Source organism: Hibiscus syriacus, unplaced genomic scaffold, assembly GCF_006381635.1.
Source record: "Hibiscus syriacus cultivar Baekdansim isolate YM2019G1 unplaced genomic scaffold, ASM638163v2 tig00112501_pilon, whole genome shotgun sequence".
Taxonomy (NCBI): Eukaryota; Viridiplantae; Streptophyta; class Magnoliopsida; order Malvales; family Malvaceae; genus Hibiscus; species Hibiscus syriacus.
In genome coordinates, this window is record NW_024063348.1 from 61,980 (window position 1) to 84,778 (window position 22,799).

Genomic DNA, 22,799 nt, shown 5'->3' on the forward strand with positions numbered 1-22,799 from the left:
TTAACCTCCAAATTTTTCAGATTGTTGAAGCGGCAGAAATCAGCGATTTGTTTAATCCAACCTCTTTCTTCTTCTTCTTCTTCTTCCATGGAGAAAGGAAACCCTGAAAATCATCCAATCTCTTCGTTTGACCCACTGGGTCTTCCTTAAGCTCCTCATATCCCATAAACAACACATTCCATGGCTTCACCATGCTTTCTTTCCAGTACCCTAAATCACGGACCCATAAAAGTCCAAATGCTTCTTCACCTCTGCAAAATAACTCGAAACAGCCCTCCAAAGGCCAATCAGCCATATCTAGCCTACCTTTAAGAAAGTGCCACTGTGAGACATTGATGTCGAAGGATTCCGGACTATATAAACAATCCGGCAATTCGAACGTTTGATGGAATCGGCCAACATTGTATGGGGAAGATGAATAGAGAAGAGCCTTGGGGATGGGATATTAGAGAGATTTGGATTAGGGTTTTGCTTGTAAAGATTGACCTTGAAATAAGGAACCAGTTCGTGAGGGTTTGCATAGTTCAAGGGGGAGTTTGAGAAGGTGTAGCGGCGGTTTACAAGGGTAAACACCAGAGCCTTGAGCCAAGTAGTGCCGGCTTTGGGCTTGCTGGCGTCGATGATGTCATCATCAAGAGCTTGGAAATGATAAGATGGAAGGAACACGTTGAGAAGGGATCCAAAACCCTTGGAAAAGCCTTACATTTTGGACATTCAGGGAGGGATTTGGAGGGGATGACCCGAGGCCAAGCCTCCTTTGCTCCTCTTCCATAAACGAGTGTTAGTTACAATTGCAAGGATTGGAAACAACAAGAATACATATAAAATTCTTGCTCAAAAATCGCAATATAAAGATGCTGTAAATAATGGGTTTCCAAAGCCTCGTGCCCTAATGATGGAACGAGATGGCAGTCCACTTAAAATTTTTAAACTATAATATATTTTAGATATATTTTTTATTTATAATTTATTTTGATGATCTAAAATTTTAAAAATATATTCTCTTAAAATTTTGAAAATTTATCCCTTAATATGAAATATTCTATATTTGTATCCACGCGGGACCTTACTTCACTTAATCCAATTACAACATAAGTCGGTAAGGCTATTATAATGATGATTATCATAACTTAATTATCTATAGTTTATTCAAACTTGTCATGTGAGAGGGGGGAAATCAATTTACTCATTTGCTAAATTTATTTTAACGCGGAGCAGATGGGAATAGATGTAAAAGAATAAATAAATTAGAATATGACGTATTAACAACTACCAATGGACTTGAATAAAGTATATCACGTGCTTTATGAGATATTAGGGTCAATCGATCGATTACCATTATTTGAATTATTAAACCAAAACTTGAATGAAGTTCATCCATGATCATACCAAATCAACATTAGAAGTACAGGAAAACGATTGAGTTTACCGGACTGCTCATCTAAAACATTTTTTCTCTTTTGAAGACCTGAAAATAATTTAAATAGTAAAACAAATGAATCAAATATGAAGATCTAATAGTAAAAAAACAAAAACAAATAGAAAATGAGTTGTAATATTGATGAAAATAAAATAAAATTCTAAAGGTTAATCTTTTAAAATTAACATTACATTAAAATAAATAGTAAAAATTTGTAGTTTTCCTTATAGTTAAATTTATTATTATGCTACTTTTATTAAATGTTATATCATTTGCCCCTACGTTTTTAATACAAAAGATTAATTTATTAATTATTTTAATCTAGCAATGATTTTATAATTTTTCTTAGTTGAATACTCAATAAAAAAATATCCTATAATTTTTTTATCGACTAAGATGGTAGTTTACCCAAAATAAAAGGACTAATATATCATTTGGCACATAAGTTTATCACTTTTTACAAATATATTACATGTATTTTCTTTTTGAACCAAATTAATACTTGAATTTATCATTTTTACAATTATGATACCTATATTTTCCTTTTAAACAAATTATATATATATATATATATATATATATATATATATAATGAACAAAGAGGATAAAAAAAACTAATAAAATGCTTCCAAAGCAGAACTAGAACTATCCTTCGTCAGCAACGGGACAACCTCCAAGTACAGGTGTACAAAACTACCCGATCCGTTGACCTGGACCTCTAAAAACCGGGTAATTTTCTTAAAAAATTTATCCGGCCGAGTCGGGTACCCGACCTGACATTTCTCGGGTCGAGCCTAGGTCACAAAATTGAAGTTTTCTGGGTACCCGGTTATATATATATATAATAGATTCTTTATATTATGGATTATTGATTTTGTATTTCGAACTATTAAATTTTATGTTCGGACGTTGGAGTATGTAATTCGAAGTTTCAAACATTTAAATTTGTGTATATATTTTTTTAAATTAATAATTTGAAAATGAAAGAAAAATGGGTACTAGATACCCGAAATACGAGTACTTGCAAAATCCAGGTACCCGATTATCGGGTCGGGACATGGGCTGAGAAATCACCGACCCGGGTGTTGTGGGTACCCGGATTTACACACCCCTAACTTCAAGGGTAGGTTGGGATACACATTTTCTACGATTCCTCCAATACCAGTCACAAACAACGCACACCCACCCTATAAATTTGACATATTTCTTTGAATAGTATGTAGTGATTACAAAATAATATATGTTCAGAACTTTATTAATCAATTGACAATGTACGGACATCCTACAAACGCAACTGCTCAAACTCAAAACTTTTAAGGAGAATAATATTACTTTTTACCATTTACATCATTTGACGAATTTAACAAATTTAATACTTTTATTTATTAAACATCACACAAAATAATTTGTATTAAACAAATTAAAAATAATAAATAAATTAAGAACCGAAAGTGTAACAGATTTTTTTTCACTTCTCTTAAGTAGAAACGTTCAAAAGATAATAGATTTTATTATTTCTTTTATTTTTTAAAATTATAATGAATTATGATAAGGAATTCATATTATCTTTTAAACATTTTACACTAATTTAATAAATACATGCATCAAATTGATTAAGATAATACGTATAATAGTTTTTTAAATATGATGGAAAAGTAAATTATCTTTCACGTAATCGACCGTTGATTAAAAGTATACAGAAAATATTGGGTGGAATTTAAATATTTTAACCTTTTTATTTGCTTTTGGCTATCCAATCGTCTAAGAAGCAGAACAGTGGAGGATTGTTATTAAAATTTTCTTATATTTAGCTTTTATCTTTTTTGAACGACAAAAACCTTCGTGTACGCAATTAGTATATTAATTTAGTTTTTCTTAAACTCTGTCGGAATCGTCTTTCGGTTGGATCCGGAATTGGATTTCGATTTGAATGAATTGGGTTAGAGTCGTCACCGACTATTTTAAAAAATATTTAGGTAGGCATCTTACCTGATATGCGTTTTACCAGAAACGTGTCGGGTTCGGGAGTCGGTTACGGTCAAGGAATGATTAGCACCCTTGAACCGCCCTTTCGGTACCAATTAATTTGTCGGTTGTCTTAATTGCAAAAATTTAAAATTAAAATTTAAAAAGCTCGATTCAAATTACTTACATTTGATTGGTAGAAATTCTTCTAAAAGAAAAAATAAAAAATGTTAGATGAAAAATAAATAAATAAAAAAATAATGAAAAAGGATAATAATATAAAAAAGAACAAAAAAAGAAAAAAGGTAAGTAAGAAGAAAGATAAAATAAATAAAATATATATAATATCGACAATGAAAACAAAATAATAAAAAAGAAAAAATATAGAAAGAGTAAAATAATGAGAAATAAAATAAAAATAATAAAAAAGGATCAAATTGAACGAGATTGGAATTCATGGACCGGTATGAATTTTAAAAGTGTACTGCAATAGAAAATAAAAAACATTAGGGGGTTAATTTACAAAATATAAAAGTGTAAACATTGACTAAATCGAATAAATCGAAAATCCAAAGGCCAAATTGCATACAGTGACTAAAGTGAATTACACTTCAGAATATGGGGATGGTGGAAAGAATTTAAGATTTTACTATTTGCATATTAGTCCCTCGTATATAAATAAGGCAAAACCCAAAAAAAATATCAATTTGAGTCTAGACAAAAAAACAGATTACACCTCTCAAATGCTCTCCCCCTCCTCGGTGGTTGACCAAGCACCGGTGGCCCTTCCGCCGCCTGAACCGTCGCTTCGGCCGCCGCGAGACCTAAAACACCAGAACTTACCCCTACCGGCGTAGATCTAAGAAAAACCTTTCGGGTTTTTACCTTCCTCGACGACTTTTCTACTTCCTAAGGCTCTTTGTCTGTTGTTCTGCTTGGTTTTGTTGTGTTTATTGCTTTGAGGTTGGCTTTCTCTTGTGATTTCGATCTGTTGGCAGTGTTTTGGTACTATTTTTATGGTTTCTGTTTGGTATTTTTATGGCTCGATTTGTTGGCTGATATGGTTTCTCTGGTGTTGATGTTGTTGTTTATGTGGTTATCTCGATGATCCGTTGTTCTTTGTTTGTTCGTGATCCGATGATGGTCATTGTGGGTTTACTGTTGGCTCAGTTTATGTTGTGTGATCTCTGTGGCTCGATAATATTGGATGTGTTCGTTTTTTTCCCTTGGCAGTGGCTTGGGGTATTTATACCCCCACCGGTGGCTCGTCGGTTCCGAAATAAGGGCGCTCATGGCCGTTGTGGCCGATCACCCCGGGATGGGTCAGTCCCGGGGATTTCGGCCGGTCGTTGGTACTGTTGACCGTTCATCTCCCTTGTTTTGCGGTGCTGTTGAAATTGATATCATTCAGGGTTTTCAAACCCTAAACTTATCGGGCTAGATCAGGCCCATCTGTGTTTGGACTCTGACCGTGACTTGTTGGACTGGATAGTCGACCATTTGGACCTAAAACGGGAAATAAAATAAAATAAAATAAGTAATATAAAAATAATAATAAATAACGATAATAATAATAATAATAAATAAATATAAAACTATATAATATACATTTTTTTAAAACTGTTTCTTTTTATAAACTATATACTATATATAAATTTTCAATTTCTTTTTAAAAAAAACTATATAATTTTCAAAAAAATATTTTCAAAAACTATATAATTTTTAAAAATATTTTCAAAATTATTTATTATATATCAGTTTTCAAGAATGCTTTAAAAAATTATATATTATATAAGTTTTCAAAAAATGATTTTAAAAACCATATATTATATATTTTTTCTAAAATGTTTTAAAATTTATATATCATATATATTTTTAAAATGTTTTCAAAATTATATATCATATATATTTTCAAAATGTTTTCAATATTATATAATATATACATATATATTATAAATAAAATAAAATAAAAATGGCCACAAATAAAAAATATGAACGAAAATGAGTGTCTACAAACTCTTTTTTCATAGATCCAAGAGTCGTATAGAGTAAGATAATTATATTGATAGGGTAAGTAAAATTTTGAAATCATTCGTTATCTTATTTTATTATTAAAAATATTTTTTTATACAATTTAAAATACATTTTCAAAGTATCTCTAATAATTGCAACAAAAAAATATCTAACAAATAATCAAATATTCTTAACTTATTTAAAATAGACATGTAACCTATATGTATGGATAAATTATAAATTTCATCACTTAATTTTATCCCTACTCTTATTTTGGTTATCGACGTTTGATCTTTTTAAATTTAATAATTGAACTTTATATATTTAATTTTTTGTCACTCTTCCATTAAATAGTTAATGGCGTTATGACATGACAAAATACTCAAAAACGATATCATTTTGAATTCTTATAAATTTTGTTTATTTTTATTCTACCTGTTTCATTTTTTCTACTGCTGATAATGACCGATGGATCTAAAGATTTTAACATCAAATTTGTTTTGTCCCTTTGAACGTAAATTCAATGTCATTTTAATTGAAAAACACATCAAGCTCCACAAATCTAGCATTGAACATTATGATTTTTTGTTCTCTGATATTCATTATCCGTCATTGGAAATTTGGAATTTAGATTGAATCCAAACATTGATATATTTTTCTATGCCTCAAGTGGGGTCTCTGATCTAATGACTGTCATTTCCTCTTCAATGAACCTTGGTGGAAATTTTTAGATAAAAGAGTTGGTGAATATTTAATAACGCTGGGCCACATCTACTTATCCAGTTCCATTGAGATTAATTAGAAATTTAGACTAAATTGGAACATGTATGAAGTTTCAGAGTCAATTTCATAAATTTCAAAAAGTTTTTGAGCCGTTTCTGGAACACCAAAGTTCGAGGACATCTCTTCAATTTTTCCCTTTTTTTCTTTAAATATTTAAGAAGGTTATAGAGTCAATTGTCATGACCTTAAAAATAAATTATTTATTAACCGGTAGAGTCAATGACACATCAATAGAATGGTCAAAATTTGAATGATACTGATTGTTTGAGGAAAGGCATAGAATGTTTTAAATTTTAGGGACTAATTTATAATGAAACCAAAGTTTGAAGTTTGATATAAAATTTTTAAAATTTAGGAATTAATTTAAAATAAAAATCATAATTTAGAGATCCCTATGCAATTAACTCAAAATTTTGGAATTTGTATTAAAAATTAATAGTGAGAATTACAATTTTTTAACATATATATAGGGATAGTATATTGTTACACAATGTAAAACTCTTTTAGTTTTACACGGACTTAGGATAGTTGGATGAGTTAAAATAGATGGATAAAATTAACAGTAGGAAATGAGAAGATATTCATTGGGAAAAAAAATCAATCTCAGCCATCTAATTTTACATAATGTAAAACTCTTTAGTTTTACATAATGTAAAACTCTTTAGTTTTACATAGATTTGGACCGTTTGATGAGTAAAAATAGATGGCTGAGATTGACTCCTTGTTTTTTCCAATGAGTATATTCTCATTTCCTGCTGTTAATCTCATCCAATAATCCTAAATCTGTGTAAAACTAAAAGAGTTTTACATTGTGTAACAGGATCATATCCTTATATATATATATATTAACATGTAAACTCTAAGCATAAAAATTTGGCAAAATAAATAAAAATATTAATATCTTAAATCTAAATTTTAGATAATATTTTCCAAAAAAAGATAGTTAATTTTAAGTTGTTTATTTATTTTAGATTTTATATAAAAATTATCTTTTTGACTTGTTATATATAAATTATTTAAATCTCTTATCGTTAAATTTTAAAAAATTTATTATAGTCTTCAATCTCTTATTGGACGGGAAAGTATATGAAAGTTATAATTATAATTAGTGTTATAGAAAACTATATATATATATATATATATATATATATATATTATTTTAAAGTAAATTGAATTTTAAACAAGTAACTTTTTGTGTGCTCTGATTGGGATTGTTGTTATTTTTATCGTGTGAATTAAAATGTGAGACCTAAGCTGTTGCATCAATTACCTTTATCTTTATATTGACTACTCATTCAAGAACTGATAAAACTAGTATTTAAAACTTGGAAGAAAGAAACACTTGAGCTAAAGTTGTTTGTCTGATGAAAGTGCTTTCGTCTTCATCAAACTAATCTTCACTCTCCAAACCTTTTGTAATTTCAACAAATAGTGCACGCTCTTTCATGATATCCCAAGTTTTCTTATTATTTACTTTTATAAATTTCATCCCAACTGTTCAATCTAATTTTAACAAAATTAAAAATTATCGAAATACAGAACTAGTCTATTCTAGAGTTGGAGTAGGCATAATTAGTAGAAATATAGATAAATCTGATCTTCACAATATAAATATACACCAACTTTTATTTAATACTTATTTTATAATAGGTAAACTCTAATTTGATATAATGTCTGATATACAAGACATTTCTAATAGGAAAGATATAACAATGTATCACTTATAGGTTGAGAATCCAATTAATTTGAGGTCGCTTTAGTAGGTTTTCAATTTAGAAGATACTTGACATTATTGAAACTGTTGGTTGCAGGTTGCTATCTCAATCGATTAAATGACGCTTTAATGAATTTTTTCCAGACCCAAATGTACGTTATTTTATTTAGTTACGACCTTATTTAATAAAAAAGTAGTTGTAGACAAAGAAAATTAGTTCAAATTTGTATATACACCAAAAGAAACATAATCATCAAAGATTTTAAAATCGTGTGGGCAGGGAAAAGCAAAAGACAAAGAGGGAAGTGCATGTCCTCATGATATTAAATACTTAATTAATGGTCAAAGAGTTGGTGTTTGCTTGGGTTGGTAGTAATGGAATTGTTTCATTATTAAAAAAAAAAATTGGTGAAGGTGGCAGGTGTTTGCTTAACAAGCCAAAACAATGTATAAAGGGGAAAGTGCATGATTGGTTTTAAGGAGATTTAATTTGGAAGTGAAAATAATGGATCTTTGACCAAAACTTTTTTGATTGAATAATTGAGAGACTTTTGGTCAAGCTTTAGTTGAAGCATGCAATGGTTTGTTTAAAAAGAGATGTCACCTCAAATAATATTTATGATGGGTGGGAATCAAAGAGGCTTTAGTGAATTTGGATCTTTGCATGGCAACAAACATACTAGTGATGCCTTGGCCTTTTAATTAGTAGGGTTGGAAAGGCTACCTACAATCCTGGCAAAACTGCTTTTACCTTAATTAATTATAAAACAAAAAATGGTGGAAAACAAATGAAACCTGATTGCTTAAAGTTGAAATTAGGACTCTCTATCACTTATTTCATTATATATATAGTGCCTTATTTGGTAGAAATAATGAAAATGAGAAAGTATGAAAAATTTGTTAATCAATGATTAAAATTAAAGTAAGAAATTAATTATGAACTTTAACCATTTGATTAACAGATTTTGAATTCTTCCTCGTTTCCAGCTACATACCAAGCAAAGTCTAAAATCTCTTTGACAACTTTTTCTTTTCTTTCAAGAGTTTTGTTTTATTTTTTATTTTGAAATAAAATAAATGTTTTCAAAAGACTTTCCAATGAAAAATATATATTATTCAACGAAGAGGTAAGATTACAGTATACGAAGTGTCCATTAATAGAATATCAAGGTCTTAGAATTTGGATAGATATTGCGTAGAAATTTCATTGATCTAAATTAAAAGAGCAAATAGAAAATAGAAAACAAATCCTAATTCTTATTTGTAATAATTTAAAATTATCGTATTGTATTTGTATCTAGTTTTTTATTTGTGTTGTCTTTGTTAAATGAAGATAACCTGACTTCTCAATGTTTAATTGAGGTGTTTCAAGATGTCTTGAAAAAGATAGTCGGCAATTATTCATTTCATTAAAAAAAATACATCTCAAATAAGAAAAAAAATACTCAAACGTGAGTCAAGTGATGTTTTATCCTTTGAAAACAACTTCAATTTTTCCCCTCAAAATGAATTGTTTTTCTCCTCCTATGCATGTGTCATCACATCATAATATAACAAAAATATAATGCGACATGTGCGGCTCAAATGAATAGTTTCAACAATATTTTACGAAACAAGACGATCCCTACCCCATGAGCCGAGCTCGGTCGTAGTGACGACATATTACCAATCCACTTGGCCATGGTCGAGCAATTAACTTGAATGTATGTCACTTTATGCTTTGTGCTCTCTTTATTTCTTGACAATGTATGCTGGTTTGCTTTGACCCAAAAGGGATTGAAAAATGAATGACATGAGGCATACATATAGTTATTTTATGACTCATGATAAGAAAGTTCACGAAAATCAAACAACAAAGAAATGGATCCATGATTTAGAGTTTTCAATCAAGGTGAAAATAATATAACTCAAGTAGAATTAGTATCAGTACGGGACTTAATAGTAAAGCAAATCTTTTGATAACATGACGATTTAGTTAATAATAATAATAATAATAATAATAAAACTTGGAACAAAGGCTAAAAGAGAAGGAAGTGAATAGTTGAGACAAGAAATTAACAAATATATATATATAGGACCCGAAAGACAGATATGGTATGGTAGGCGTGGCCCATTCGCCCATGCCGACTCAGTTTCAACTATAAAACATATATATGCAAATTGCAAAAAGGGATTATTCCCACCTGCATATGTTTCCAATAATTAATTTAAATATATCCATCCATGCATCATTATATATATATATATATATGATATAAGATGAGATTCTGTAGTCAACTTCATAGAATATATATCTAATTCTCTTATCGCTTCTCAATCAAAATATACTAATAGAGAGTAAAATTTTAGATGCTACAAAGAAAATACAACTAAAAATATATATGACTAATTGAAATTTTGTGAACCAATTTTATGCACAGGCAAGTTAAAACAATAAAGTTGGAAAAAGATGCCACAAATCTTTAAACCCACTAAAATAATATCTTATTTTATAATAATAAATTGGCCATTTCACACATATAATTATAAAACTTCAAAGGTATTCTTAAAGTATTAAAACTTGTTTTGCAAAATAAAATTTTAATATATTTAAAAAATCGAAAATTGACTTTTCAAAATCCTTTATTTTATTTATTATAAAATCTTTTCTTTATATAAAAAGTGTGATGCTATAATAGCAAAATTAATGTCAATTGAGGCTTACATCACCAACACTCACCATGTAGAAAGTGACTCAGATACCCCCCACCACTATTTGCCAAGTGTTTTCCACTCTCTCTCTCTCTCTCTCTCTCTCTCTTGCATTTTAATAAATAGAAGCTTAATATTTGAAGCGTAATAGTAATACAGATAATTTTAATTTCCAAATGGATAATCCTAATGGAATAACTTTGGGTGAACTCACGGTTTTATGTCACCGCATCAAATCCTTCCTTATCGCCCCTCAAATATAATTTTCATTAATAAATTAGAAAATATTTATCAAATAATAGTCATTGATTTTATTCTGAAAAATATTTATATTTATGTAAATTTTATTAAATTGTTTTAGTAATTAAAAAGAGTGTTATTTTTTAGAGGATCTGAATTCAAACAATTACGTTCATAAAATATATACATACTGTCAACGACTAAATTTTTTTCGAACAAATACTATTTTATAATAACTCAAACTATTTAAAAATATAATTAAGTAATCTTTAAATACTTGAATTTAACCTTTAGAAATTAATATAATCTATAATGAATATGAAAGTTTAAAATATTTTTGGTTTGCCATTATCTAGGCTTTTCAAAAAAAAAATCCCCATAAGACATAATAAAGTAAATGTATATTTGATACACACCCACCACAAATGCCAAGCATAATGGAATGGGATTGTTTCCCTCGAAACCACTATAAATATGGCCGATCCCCCACCTTCCCATTTAGGGAGAAACACGAACACTTCCTCAGTTCTTTCTTCTTCCTTCAAACTCTCACCCCTTTGCGAATTTCTTCATAAGAAAAAGAAAAATGGAAAAGTTGAGATGTTGTGGCAACTTCCTTGAGAGTTCCAAACCTTATTTTGCAATGATTTCACTTCAATTTGGGTATGCTGGCATGAATATCATCACCAAAGTTTCACTCAACAGAGGCATGAGTCACTATGTTCTTGTTGTCTACCGCCATGCTTTTGCCACTGCTGTCATTGCTCCCTTTGCTTTCATCTTCGAAAGGTTTGAAATTCATTTCAATACACATACATACCATCATATATATATATATAAATATATATGGGAACTGAGATGGATTTACATGAATTTTGCTGTATTTCAGGAAAGGGCAACCAAAGATAACCTTCTCAGTTTTCATGCAGATATTCATCTTGGCTCTTCTGGGGTTAGTTTTTTCTTTTCTTTTCTTCTTGAAACCCTTTGCTCTTTGTTGCATAAACTTTGCTATGGAGAATCTTAACTCTAACCAAATACATTACAGGCCAGTGATTGATCAGAATTTCTACTATGCTGGGCTGAAATACACATCTCCAACTTTTTCATGCGCCATGAGCAATATGTTGCCTGCAATGACATTTGTCATGGCTGTCATGTGCAGGTATAACAATGACAGAATATAAATAAAAATCTAACCATATTTGTGTCAGGATGGTTTAATTGATTCGAATCGGATTTTTGATTTAGGATGGAGAAGATTGATATTAAGAAAGTGAGATGTCAAGCCAAGATAGTGGGAACAATGGTGACAGTGGCAGGGGCAATGTTGATGACATTATATAAAGGACCCATTGTTGAATTGTTTTGGAGTAAGAATATTCATCCTCAACAATCTTATGCCAATAATACAACTGGAAATTCTGACAAAGATTGGGCCAAAGGCTCCATTTTCCTTATCTTAGCCACCTTTGCTTGGGCTTCCCTCTTTGTGTTACAGGTACTTGAAACTCCTAAAAACCCTGATTTAAACCATCGTTATTTTACCGTAATTGACCTTCATTTTTTGTGCAGGCAAAAGCATTGAAGACATACAAGAATCATCAGCTTTCGCTAACATCATTAGTGTGTTTTGTGGGGACATTACAAGCCATTGTTGTTACATTTGTGATGGAGCATAAGGCTTCAGCTTGGCAAATTGGTTGGGACATGAACCTTCTTGCGGCTGCCTATGCTGTAATAATCTAACATCTCTCTTCTATCTGTTGTTTATCTTTTCCTTTACAGACAATGAACTAAAAGTGAGTTTATCTTGAATTTTGATGATTTTTTATAGGGAATTGTGACATCAAGCATATCATATTATGTACAAGGGATGGTGATAAAGAAAAGGGGTCCAGTTTTTGCCACTGCTTTCAGTCCTCTGATGATGATCATTGTTGCAATCATGGGCTCTTTCATCTTGGCTGAGAAGATTTTTCTTGGAGGGTAACGATCTCTCTTCCAAGCTCAACTGTTACATTATTTTCGAACGATTTAATTCGAATCATAAACACCTCATATAAAAGTATCTTATAATGGAATATTAAGAAAATCATTGCTTGAATTGATTAATTGCAGGGTGGTTGGTTCCATTTTGATAGTGATGGGGCTTTATTCTGTCCTGTGGGGAAAACACAAAGAGAAAGATAGTGGAATGGAGATAGAAGATGAGCCAATCAAAGCTATCCAAGCAATTGGAGATATTGAAGCCAACCAAGTGCTGGAATTGCCCAAGAATGAAGCTAATAATAATAAGCTCTCAAGTGTTGTCTTAACCATGGAAATGCCTGAATCCCCCATTAAACCCAGCAATGACAACAAATAGTTCAAGTTTAGTTTAGAATTTGGAAATTTATGGGGTGTTTTTTTTATTAACACTTTTTGGTCCTTATTTCTATCACTTTTAAGAGAAACTCGTATACTAAAGTAAAATCATGGTTTTTTTTTTTAATTTCGTTTTTCTAGTATGAAATAATTAATGTTGTAAGCTAATTCTGTTAAGGGCTCTACAGTGAATGAAAATTTGAGAGAATCCCATAAATTCTTCTGCTTTATCTTAATACCGTATTAAACATTAAACTAATAAAGAAAACATAAAAAAGACAAAATGTTTGAGAGGAATATGAAATGACAAAATGTCTGACGTATGATTCAGATTCCACTAAGGTAATGTTAGTGGGTTGGACCTTTATTTCATGTGCTGATTCCATGAAATGACCAAAAAACTGTTGCATCTTTGTTGGTGAATCAGGTGCTTCAAATATCAAGTTGCAATCAATTAAACACCATATTCATTAAACGTCGGCGTGTGTTTTTTAAATGGCAGACAAACCAGGCTTCAATTATTTTCAACTTTCTCCGATTTATCGGCGAGAATAAAAGTATAGATTCAGATGGGCTGCATTTCATTTTCACACGTTATGTTCTCTACAATAATGCTTTATATTTATGTGAATCATAGCTTAGGGACTGCAAATACTGGATTGCATGCTGGATGTCACCTATAAAGCTATAAATAATATAATGCTGAGAGGTGTTGATGGCTAAAAAACTTATTTGTTTATCTCCTGTTTAGTTTGGAAATGAATATTATATATATATAATTAAAAATATTTTCTTTTGGTCGATTAAACATGTGGTATAATAATAAAGGATGTCACTTTAGGAAGCTAATTAATTTTTTAAAATAAAATGAAATTATGTAATATGTTTATTTAATAATAATAAAAACTCTTAAAAGATTAGACAAATCAATGTGAATTTGGAAGAAATGAAGGAGTTGTTGATTTTTTTTGGTCAATTAAAATATAGTAGAAACATGAAAATTTGATATCCATCCAAACATTTTTTATATTTTTATTTGAAAATCCTATAAAAGTAGAAGTAAACTAAAAGTACTATGGTTTAAGAAATAATTAAAAATAATACCGAAATAGAAAGGAAAAAACCATAAAAAACTAGTTGGTAGGATAAGTAAATATTTTAAAAATTTAAATTCACATATATATTATTTATCCTTATGATGAATTTGAGTCAAACATATAAAATTTATATTTTGAGAGTAGTAATTTTTTTATTAATATAACTCTCAACTATTTTGAGAGTAGTGCTCGAGCTTAGGACCTCAAGGAATAACAATAATTAAAAAGGTGTGAATTTAAAAAAAGTACAGAATGATAAGATGGAATGTGGAAATGGGGAATTTGATGATATCAACGGATCCTTCCCTATCATCAGCTAGTTGATACACAGTTGACATAACACCACCGATATGATACGTCATATTATATATTCAAAGGAACTGCCAAACTATTCTTTCAACATGCAAAACATATATATATACATACGTCTGTCATTCCAATAATCTGCCAACTCACCACCCATGTTTTCCTTGCAACAATTTCATCCCATTTTATATGTTAGAATTCATAGCTAGTTTTTAGATTAAGTAATCAAATATGTAATAAGATCATGAATTCATATTCCATAAGCAAAACTAAGTATGGATTCATATTCCATAAGCAAGGTTTATATGCTAAATCCTTAACTAGCTACTTGCTCCTTCTCTGTGTTCGCCAAACCATATTATTCTCCTTGGCCTCACTTCAATATCATTTTTCTATATATTTTCATCATCCTCATATTCTATCCAAACAACGTTTACATCAACTAATATTCAACTCTACATATATATAACTCTTTTATTACAAAAATATATTTTAAATGAACTATTAAACAAAATATAATCCTATTCAAACTAATTTTTTTAACAATTCGAACTTAATTTGACCCGACACATTTGAATAATATGCAACAATTGAACTTGTTCCTGATTCTAGTTTCCACTTTGCAGGCAGAATTTTTTTTCTTTTTGCCAAACTAAGATTCTTGGATATCTAAACAACATTAAGTCAACTTTTATTTCACTGTTTTTTATTCTGGAAATGATTCTGATTTTGGGAATGCATGCCAACCTACTTCTTCATGAATAATACCTAATCCTAAAATAACTCAACTTATTAATATAAAGATAATAATACAAATACGATATATAAACATATAATATCTTAAACATGATAATAATACATTATAGTATAATGGGAGACTCCCTGGCTCATTCCCTGAATTGCTGCTGTTTCCTCAGCAGCTCTTTTTATGTTATTAATAAAATCAATTTTGGCTAAGCTAGGGGGGGGGGGGGGGAAGAAGCAGCAGCAGATAATCCAGTTGGAAAGAGTGCATGGAAATCACTTAGTATGATTAGTTCTTATCTAATAGCAACAATATAATTAATTTTATACACTCTCGATAAGATATTGTTTCCATAATGTTCCACTTAGTATTATATTTGGTTAGTATTCTTCCTACACAAAGATTGTAGTTAAAATCAACAATAAATATCTGAGGAATTAAATTTGTTGTAAACCGGGATAAACATATTTTTTAAAAATTAAATAAGACCACATTAAAAATTCCTTTATATCTCTATTGAGTTGAGATTCAATCGAGACAACGAAAGGTAAATATGCCTAGGGAGTATTTGTTTGGAATTTTTCTTAACCTATTGAAAATACATATACACATTATATACGTAGTTGCTTAAACCCCAATACTCTAAAAAGATTTACATTTTCTTCGATTTTTTTTTTCAAGATAGTGGATATATATAGCTATCTAAAAGAAGTCCATGTATATTATATGCTAAAAAATAGAGTTAATAAATGAATAATGATGTGGACCTTATAACAGAATCTATACTATCTGAGATTGATGTTTCAGAATAACTTAATTTTCACCATGGATTGAACTTAATGAGAGTAAGTGGGATAATGGATCTGACGCAGCTGCCACATTCTTGCATTAACTTGCAACATAAATTGGCAACCATATTTAATTCATAATTTCTATAGTGAAAATGATCATATACAACAATCATTGATACCAGCCAGAGGTAGTGTTTCTCACCTATTGGTGTCTCGAAATTGGGTTTTGCAGTGTTCTCAACTATATTTGTGCTCTTCGTCTATCATAATAAGTACATTATATTCTCAAAAACTATGTAATATTATTCTTTTTATAAATATACAATAAGTATAAAACTTTCCCTTTTAGATTAATGAATTTGAAATTGTCAAATATATAAATAGTTTTTTTATTATGAATTTTTCTATTAAATCTACACTGTAAAAGAAATTATAAACTAATTTTATATTAATAATAAATTAATATAATAATTTTATGGATAATTAATGTAATTGATATAATAATAAATTTAAGCTTCAATCTTTCTATTTTATTTTAATTTAATCTAATTTCTAAACAAATAATCTTTAATAGTTTAATATTTTATTAATTTAGGGTCTGTTTGTTTGGGGGAAACCAATTATGGAATTGGTTTTCCTCGAAATCCCTTGTTTGTTTCACGTAATTCGTTTTCCGGAAAATGTTTTCCCGTGTTAGTTTCACGTAATTCGTTTTCTGGAAAATGTTTTCCAGTGTTTGGTTAGAGGAAAACTGGTTGGTCAACGTAAAACATTTTTCTGGTCAATAGAATTTCCTTTGTGTTTTCTGGAAAATGAATTACATTCTGATTTTCCGTAAGTCATTTTCCGAACTTTTCACTTCAAAGAATAAATACTAAAAATAATTTTATTTTATGAATTTAATATTTAATAAAATATTTTAATATCATTTTAATCAAAATATTAATTATTAAAATATTTAAAATATATTTATTATATTTATAATAATATATTATTATATTTTTAATATTATAATAAAATAATCAATTACATTATAATAATATAAGATATTATATTTTTATTTTAATAATATATAATAAATTATTAATAAAATTTATATCATTTATTAATTTCATAGAATAATATTATAAATTATAAATAATGAATAATATCATTTATATATTTAATATTAATATAATAATCTAATAATATTTTAATAAAGATATTTAAAATATACTAATTAATATTTTTAAAATATAATATAACATTGTTACTTTAATAAATAATTAATATAATTTATAATATTTTTATTTCAATAAAATATACCAATATTACTATTTTTATTAATAAAATTAAAAAAATAATATTTAATAATAAATAAATTATTTTAATATTTTAAAAATAATAATATTAAGTTTTATGATAAATAATATTATTTATTGTATTTAATATTTGTAATAAATGATTTTAAAAAAACTCATTAACTAGTGGAAAAAAAGGTTTAAACAACATTTTTTAAATATCATAAAACGTTTTTCAGAAATGCAATTCATTTTCCAGAATTCAAATTCCAGTAATTCATTTTTCAGAAAACAAATTGCAACCAAACAAACATACCCTTAATCCATAATTTTTTTCTTCCTTTCTTCAAACCATCGTTTCAGTTGCCCATAAATTCCTTCAAACCCCGTAAATGCACCTTGATTATTTTCCACACAATCCAAACTATCATTGCAAATATTACTCGTCAATTCTTTTGAATATGAAGCATCAGCGTTTTACCACCATGCTTATTTCGAAAATGAAAGGTCTACCAAGCATTTCAAGAAACATGGCAAGAATTATCCAGCTTAGAGTTCCCGAAAACCTCATTGAAACAAGTAAAATACAAACGATTTGATATTGATATCGTCAAAAATAATAACCAGTGACAAATGGTGATTGATTGTCGATGACGATTGAAAAAATACAATAAAACATTAGTCATGGCCAAAAGCCCAAAACGATATGTCATCAAAATGACAAAAAGATATGTTCATATCATCGTGCCATTAAAACTTAACAATCCAATGATATAATTAAAATTAAAACCAAAGTTCAACATTATAATTGAAAATTTCGGCCTAAAATTCAATAGTACGGTGCAACTTACCCTTAAAAAAAAAAAAAACCTAAATTGACCCGGGTTAAAAACATACATGCATCCAACATTCACGTTCGAGTCTCAAGTATAATAACAAGAGTTTACCCCTACAGCTAAGCTCCTTCAAGAATAGAGACATGTGCTCCCAGATTGCTTCTTTACATCTGAATTCTGTACATTCATTTCGAACGATCAATGAAATAAGTTTAATTTCCCAACTCTATAAATATTCCCACACTACTGTAGATTATATACCCAAAGGATTTGAAATTCAGCACCCGCCATTCATTTCCACCACCAAAACTGTCGAAACAAATACATCTTCCTCATCCGAACATTATACGCCAGGAACGCCCGAGCTTTCATAGGGTCTGCATTCAAATACTCGAATGCATACATCTGTTTAGCTTCTTCCAGACCATCGATCTCCAGAACAGCCTGTAGCAATTCGGAGGGATTGATTGTAGTTTTACTTCGATCCATTGCATCAGCCAACCGCTGAATGCTGGATGCCACTGCCACCATTGCCTCCTGAAGAGCATCTGCTTCGCGAGGCTGCTTTGAAAGTTGTCTGGGCGGTTCCATTACAGGTGGGTCTTGACTACCTTCTTGTAAATACTCTGGTTGCCTGGAATATGATTCGGTGTCATCTGTATCACTTAAGTCATCGGAACTTGGTGATGCGAAAGAAGCAGAATCCTCTTCAAAATTCTTGTATCCCGTTGGATGACCTCCGTCCTTCATCTTAGCCCAACGACTCGGGGCTTGATAGTTGCCACAAACAATCTTTAGCTCATCATACATCTCAATCTGCTTTCCCCAAAATCCTTTTGCATCGGGGTGTGCCTGTTCAATATATTCATAGCTAAACCGTACATGTCAAGTAACATAAAGAAGTATATACTAAAACCGAGAAAAAAAGAACGGAGAATAATGTAGAAGATGCTGACCGCTATATATCTTTTCCATAGATCTTCACTGTCACATTCAATCATCTTCGTATTTGGATTCCACCAAAATCCGTCTTGACTTAGAATATCCCTCATTACCTTGTACCTTTTCTTAATTGTCTTAAGACGATTAACAACTTTTTGGTTGTTCAAGTTCAAATTAAAATGAGAATTTACAGCAATACAAGCAGCAGTATATGCATTTTCATTAAAGCACTTGTCAATTTTATTCCCGTTTCTAGCCTGAATTGCCAGAGCTTCGATTAGACACTTGTCCATCGCAATTGACCATACTACATTTCTTCCTTTATGCTTCATCTCCCTTCTCTGTGCCTTCAGATCATGGTGGTTCATTCCTAAACCAGTTCTAGGGAAAAAGAATGGTTGTGTCATGTTGCAGTGCAATACAAAGAAATGGAAATTAATACAAGTCGAATTACAGACTAACATGAAAGCACAGTCATCCGACCAAATTAAAAGAAACGAAGTAACGATCATTTCAACACATTTTGACTCCAGTTAGAAAACAACAAAAGGTCAAGAAAAGAGTCGCATTACGTTTGGATCATATAAATATGGAAAACAGTGATGATTGAACTGATGGAAAATGTCATATAAAAATTAATTAATTTGTAAAATTCTAACTGAAAAGAAGTCCAAAAAGAACAATTTCATGTAAAAAGCATAGTTAACACAACTTCAATTAAAGAATGGACTAAGAAGACAAATAGAAAATCTATAAACTATTTCTCATTCAACTTCGGATGTGCACCCATTTCCCCCTTTCTTGGCCTGCAATTGTGAATGCTCTTAGTATCAAACATTTTATCTGAGCATTCACTACTATCATATAGAAAGAATACTACAAAGGGACTTTATCTGTGAAATGTCTTCATTGGAGAATTTATCTATCTATATTATGAAAGAAATTATTTTCTCTCCTATCTGTTTGGTTTCAAGCGCTTGTTGTGCCGGTTGATATGCTCTAGACTATTTATGTATTACCCTTGTTTCTTGCATGTTCCAGAAAATATCATAGAGGGTAGTTTACCCTGTTATCTTGGACAAAAAGAAAATTTGACAGTTACTAAGGATTGTAAAGTTGGTTCGTAAAAGTGAGAAAAGTGACAACAGGAAAGAGAGAGCCAAAGACGGGTTACCGGTCTCATCTTACATGACCAATTTTGCACCCGCCTCAGTTCCTTATGGCATGCAATTATTTGTCTTTTAATGAAAGATTCAAATTTCAAAAATAAAATACTAAAATTTATAGCTCCCTATACCCCATAATCAGAAAAACTCACAGTCAAAGCCCCATTCGTTTAACCATAAATGCAAAGATTCTAAAAGTACCTGTAATCCAAAAAACATGATAAAAGCACATGCAAGTGCACAGAATCATTCCAACCTATGAACCTAACCGAAAAGAATGTAGCTTTTCAGGATTAAAATACCAGGACACAAAACCACGGGCAAATTATGTCAGTCAGGCATAAGGCAGGAAATAAAGTTTTACGTCTAAACCAAACGATGAGGATGAGCATTGTCATTCTATACATATTGAATACTTAATTCATTAGAAAGCAGGAGAACAAAAGCTTGCCTCCAATAATAGATATAAACGTTATCATTGACCATTTAGTAAGTCAACTCAAGGAGTTGCTTAAAATTTTACACCCGTACAAATAAACAGATTTGTTCTAGATTTCTAAACTATTCCTGATCATTGTATTGTCGAGACAGAGCATCAACAATGTTCAAAGACCAGCACATGTTCAGCTGCCATGCGTGTGATGCATTTAACAGATCTCATAAGTTGAAGTAGGGGATACTTAAACAAAACAATAACAAAAAGGAACAAATATATTCAATCATCCTTCTTAAAAGAGAGAAGATTTGACTGCAATTTCTCCAATCATAGATATGAGCACTATCATTAACCATTTAGTAAACAAAGGCAAGGAATTGCTTAAGATGCAGTACTCATAGAAGTACGCGGATTTGTTCTCTACGATAACAAAAATAAAACAAACAGAAATGCAGAGAACACTTATTCAATAATGCTTATTAAAAGATATAATATCCGGCTTGATTTTCTCCATTCAAATCCAATAAACCAAAAGACCATAAAATGTCATATGTGAAGCCCAAATTACTCCCTGACCATCACATGTAATTTTAAATTGAGTTGTTTACTGATATCTTTTGGCATGTATAGAGACAAACATTTGAGCAACTAAATGCTTTCGAATAATGAAATTATATCCAGTTTGTAATGGTCGATGTAATAGAGAAAAATGTCCAAATCGTAAGAAATTACAATCGTATCCAAATATCAAAGATCAAAAACTTCTCAATCTTTCCAGGCATTCATCATCAAAGAAATTGGCATCGCTAAACCCCATTCTAATGAAGCTTAGCACCAAGTTTCACTTAAAGATAAGCATTCGAAAATCAACCTTTTGGCATTTAATTGAGCTACCCAAGTCCTAAAATACTCTAAAAGAACCTACACTAGGAGTGTCCACACCTCAGAATCTTTACTAAAATTCTCCAAAGATAAAACACGCATTACTTCTCTAATTTACAGATAAACCACAAACAAGCTAAAACAACACAAAATATCCACACACAAAAACTAGAGGAAGAAAAATCAAAATGTTCAGTAGTTTACACTTCATATAAACAATCAACTAATCAAATATATAAAAAGAATAATTTATGAATGAGAGAGAGAGAAAGGAACAAACCTGGGAATCGTGATAAAATTTTGAAGAGAAAAAGAAAGTAACAATCTCTCGCCGGTGAGAGGCCCGATCTGGTCGCCGGGATAGACAGATAACTACGTCACTAGTGAGATGCTACGCGAGATAAGTAACTGTGACAGTGCATCAGGAGAGTTTATTATTTGTTAGGGTTTCCTTTTTGAACTTTTTTGCTGTTGTTTGTATTTTCCTTTTTTAATTTTCTCGAGAAAAAGAAAAGAGAATAGTCAAAATATTTTCTCGAGGAGAGGCACTTTCTCGAATACCAAACGCGTGTTTTTTCGCTAAAGTCATCCATAAGTATCTAAAAACAATGTGAAGGTCCTTTCACAATCTTCCACGTCATCCTAAAAGGGTTGTCCGACTTTTTTTTTAATAGATAATGAAAATTTCATTTAGACGCCGATGACTTCGAGAATTATATCTTTTTATATAATTTAATTCATCATGATATAATTAAAATGGATTGATATTCCACAAAAGTTATATTGCAAGTGTGTAGCATCTATTCTCCTATCGGCTCATATAGTGTGTCTTAAGGTAGTAAAGTCCCTCCAATAATGTTCGAGTCTTGTTGAGCATCAATTTTACTATAAAAATATTATTTAGTGAATTTTCCAATCGGTTGACAATTATAATGATGTCTCATTTAATAATTATATGATCTATATATTTTTTATTATCATATGAAATTCTTCGATGAAGACGATTGTTTCAATCAAATATAGACTATCATACTTTCTTGCGATTCCACCCATCACCATGCCATAGAGGTCTCTTGTTAAGACACCAATTGCAGCTTCACTGGTACTAGGTAAGTAAGCTCATTC

General features: G+C 30.1%; 2 protein-coding genes across 4 annotated transcripts; one reads left to right on the forward strand and one right to left on the reverse strand.

Annotated features, from left to right (window-relative positions):
- Window positions 1-11,341: 11,341 nt before the first annotated feature.
- On the forward strand, window positions 11,342-13,271 carry LOC120180786 (WAT1-related protein At5g07050-like). The gene is made up of 7 exons (XM_039186083.1): window positions 11,342-11,615; window positions 11,716-11,778; window positions 11,875-11,991; window positions 12,078-12,327; window positions 12,402-12,563; window positions 12,664-12,815; window positions 12,948-13,271. The coding sequence occupies exons 1-7, from the start codon at window positions 11,413-11,415 to the stop codon at window positions 13,192-13,194; spliced, it is 1,194 nt and encodes a 397-aa protein (XP_039042014.1). The 5' UTR covers window positions 11,342-11,412; the 3' UTR covers window positions 13,195-13,271.
- Window positions 13,272-18,301: 5,030 nt separating this feature from the next.
- On the reverse strand, window positions 18,302-22,213 carry LOC120180819. 3 transcript variants are annotated; one of them, XM_039186111.1, is made up of 4 exons: window positions 21,955-22,209; window positions 19,205-19,560; window positions 18,544-19,100; window positions 18,372-18,437 (listed from the first exon to the last, which is right to left on the reverse strand). In XM_039186111.1, exons 2-4 carry the CDS (start codon window positions 19,556-19,558, stop codon window positions 18,434-18,436), a joined length of 915 nt encoding a protein of 304 aa, XP_039042042.1. In that variant the 5' UTR covers window positions 19,559-19,560; window positions 21,955-22,209; the 3' UTR covers window positions 18,372-18,433. The 3 variants fall into 3 exon arrangements, with proteins under 3 accessions (XP_039042043.1, XP_039042041.1, XP_039042042.1); XM_039186112.1 differs by having other exon boundaries at window positions 18,302-19,100; window positions 19,205-19,571; window positions 21,955-22,213; XM_039186110.1 differs by having other exon boundaries at window positions 18,304-19,100; window positions 21,955-22,208.
- Between the last annotated feature and the right edge of the window lie 586 nt (window positions 22,214-22,799).

Coding starts and splice junctions, on each gene's coding strand:
- LOC120180786 (XM_039186083.1), top strand. CDS start 11,413: ATGGAAAAGTTGAGATGTTGTGGCAACTTCCTTGAGAGTTCCAAACCT. Junction 12,564..12,663: donor TTCTTGCGGCTGCCTATGCT/GTAATAATCTAA, acceptor GATTTTTTATAG/GGAATTGTGACATCAAGCAT. Junction 12,816..12,947: donor GAGAAGATTTTTCTTGGAGG/GTAACGATCTCT, acceptor GATTAATTGCAG/GGTGGTTGGTTCCATTTTGA.
- LOC120180819 (XM_039186112.1), bottom strand. CDS start 19,558: ATGAACCACCATGATCTGAAGGCACAGAGAAGGGAGATGAAGCATAAA. Junction 19,101..19,204: donor TATGGAAAAGATATATAGCG/GTCAGCATCTTC, acceptor TATATTGAACAG/GCACACCCCGATGCAAAAGG.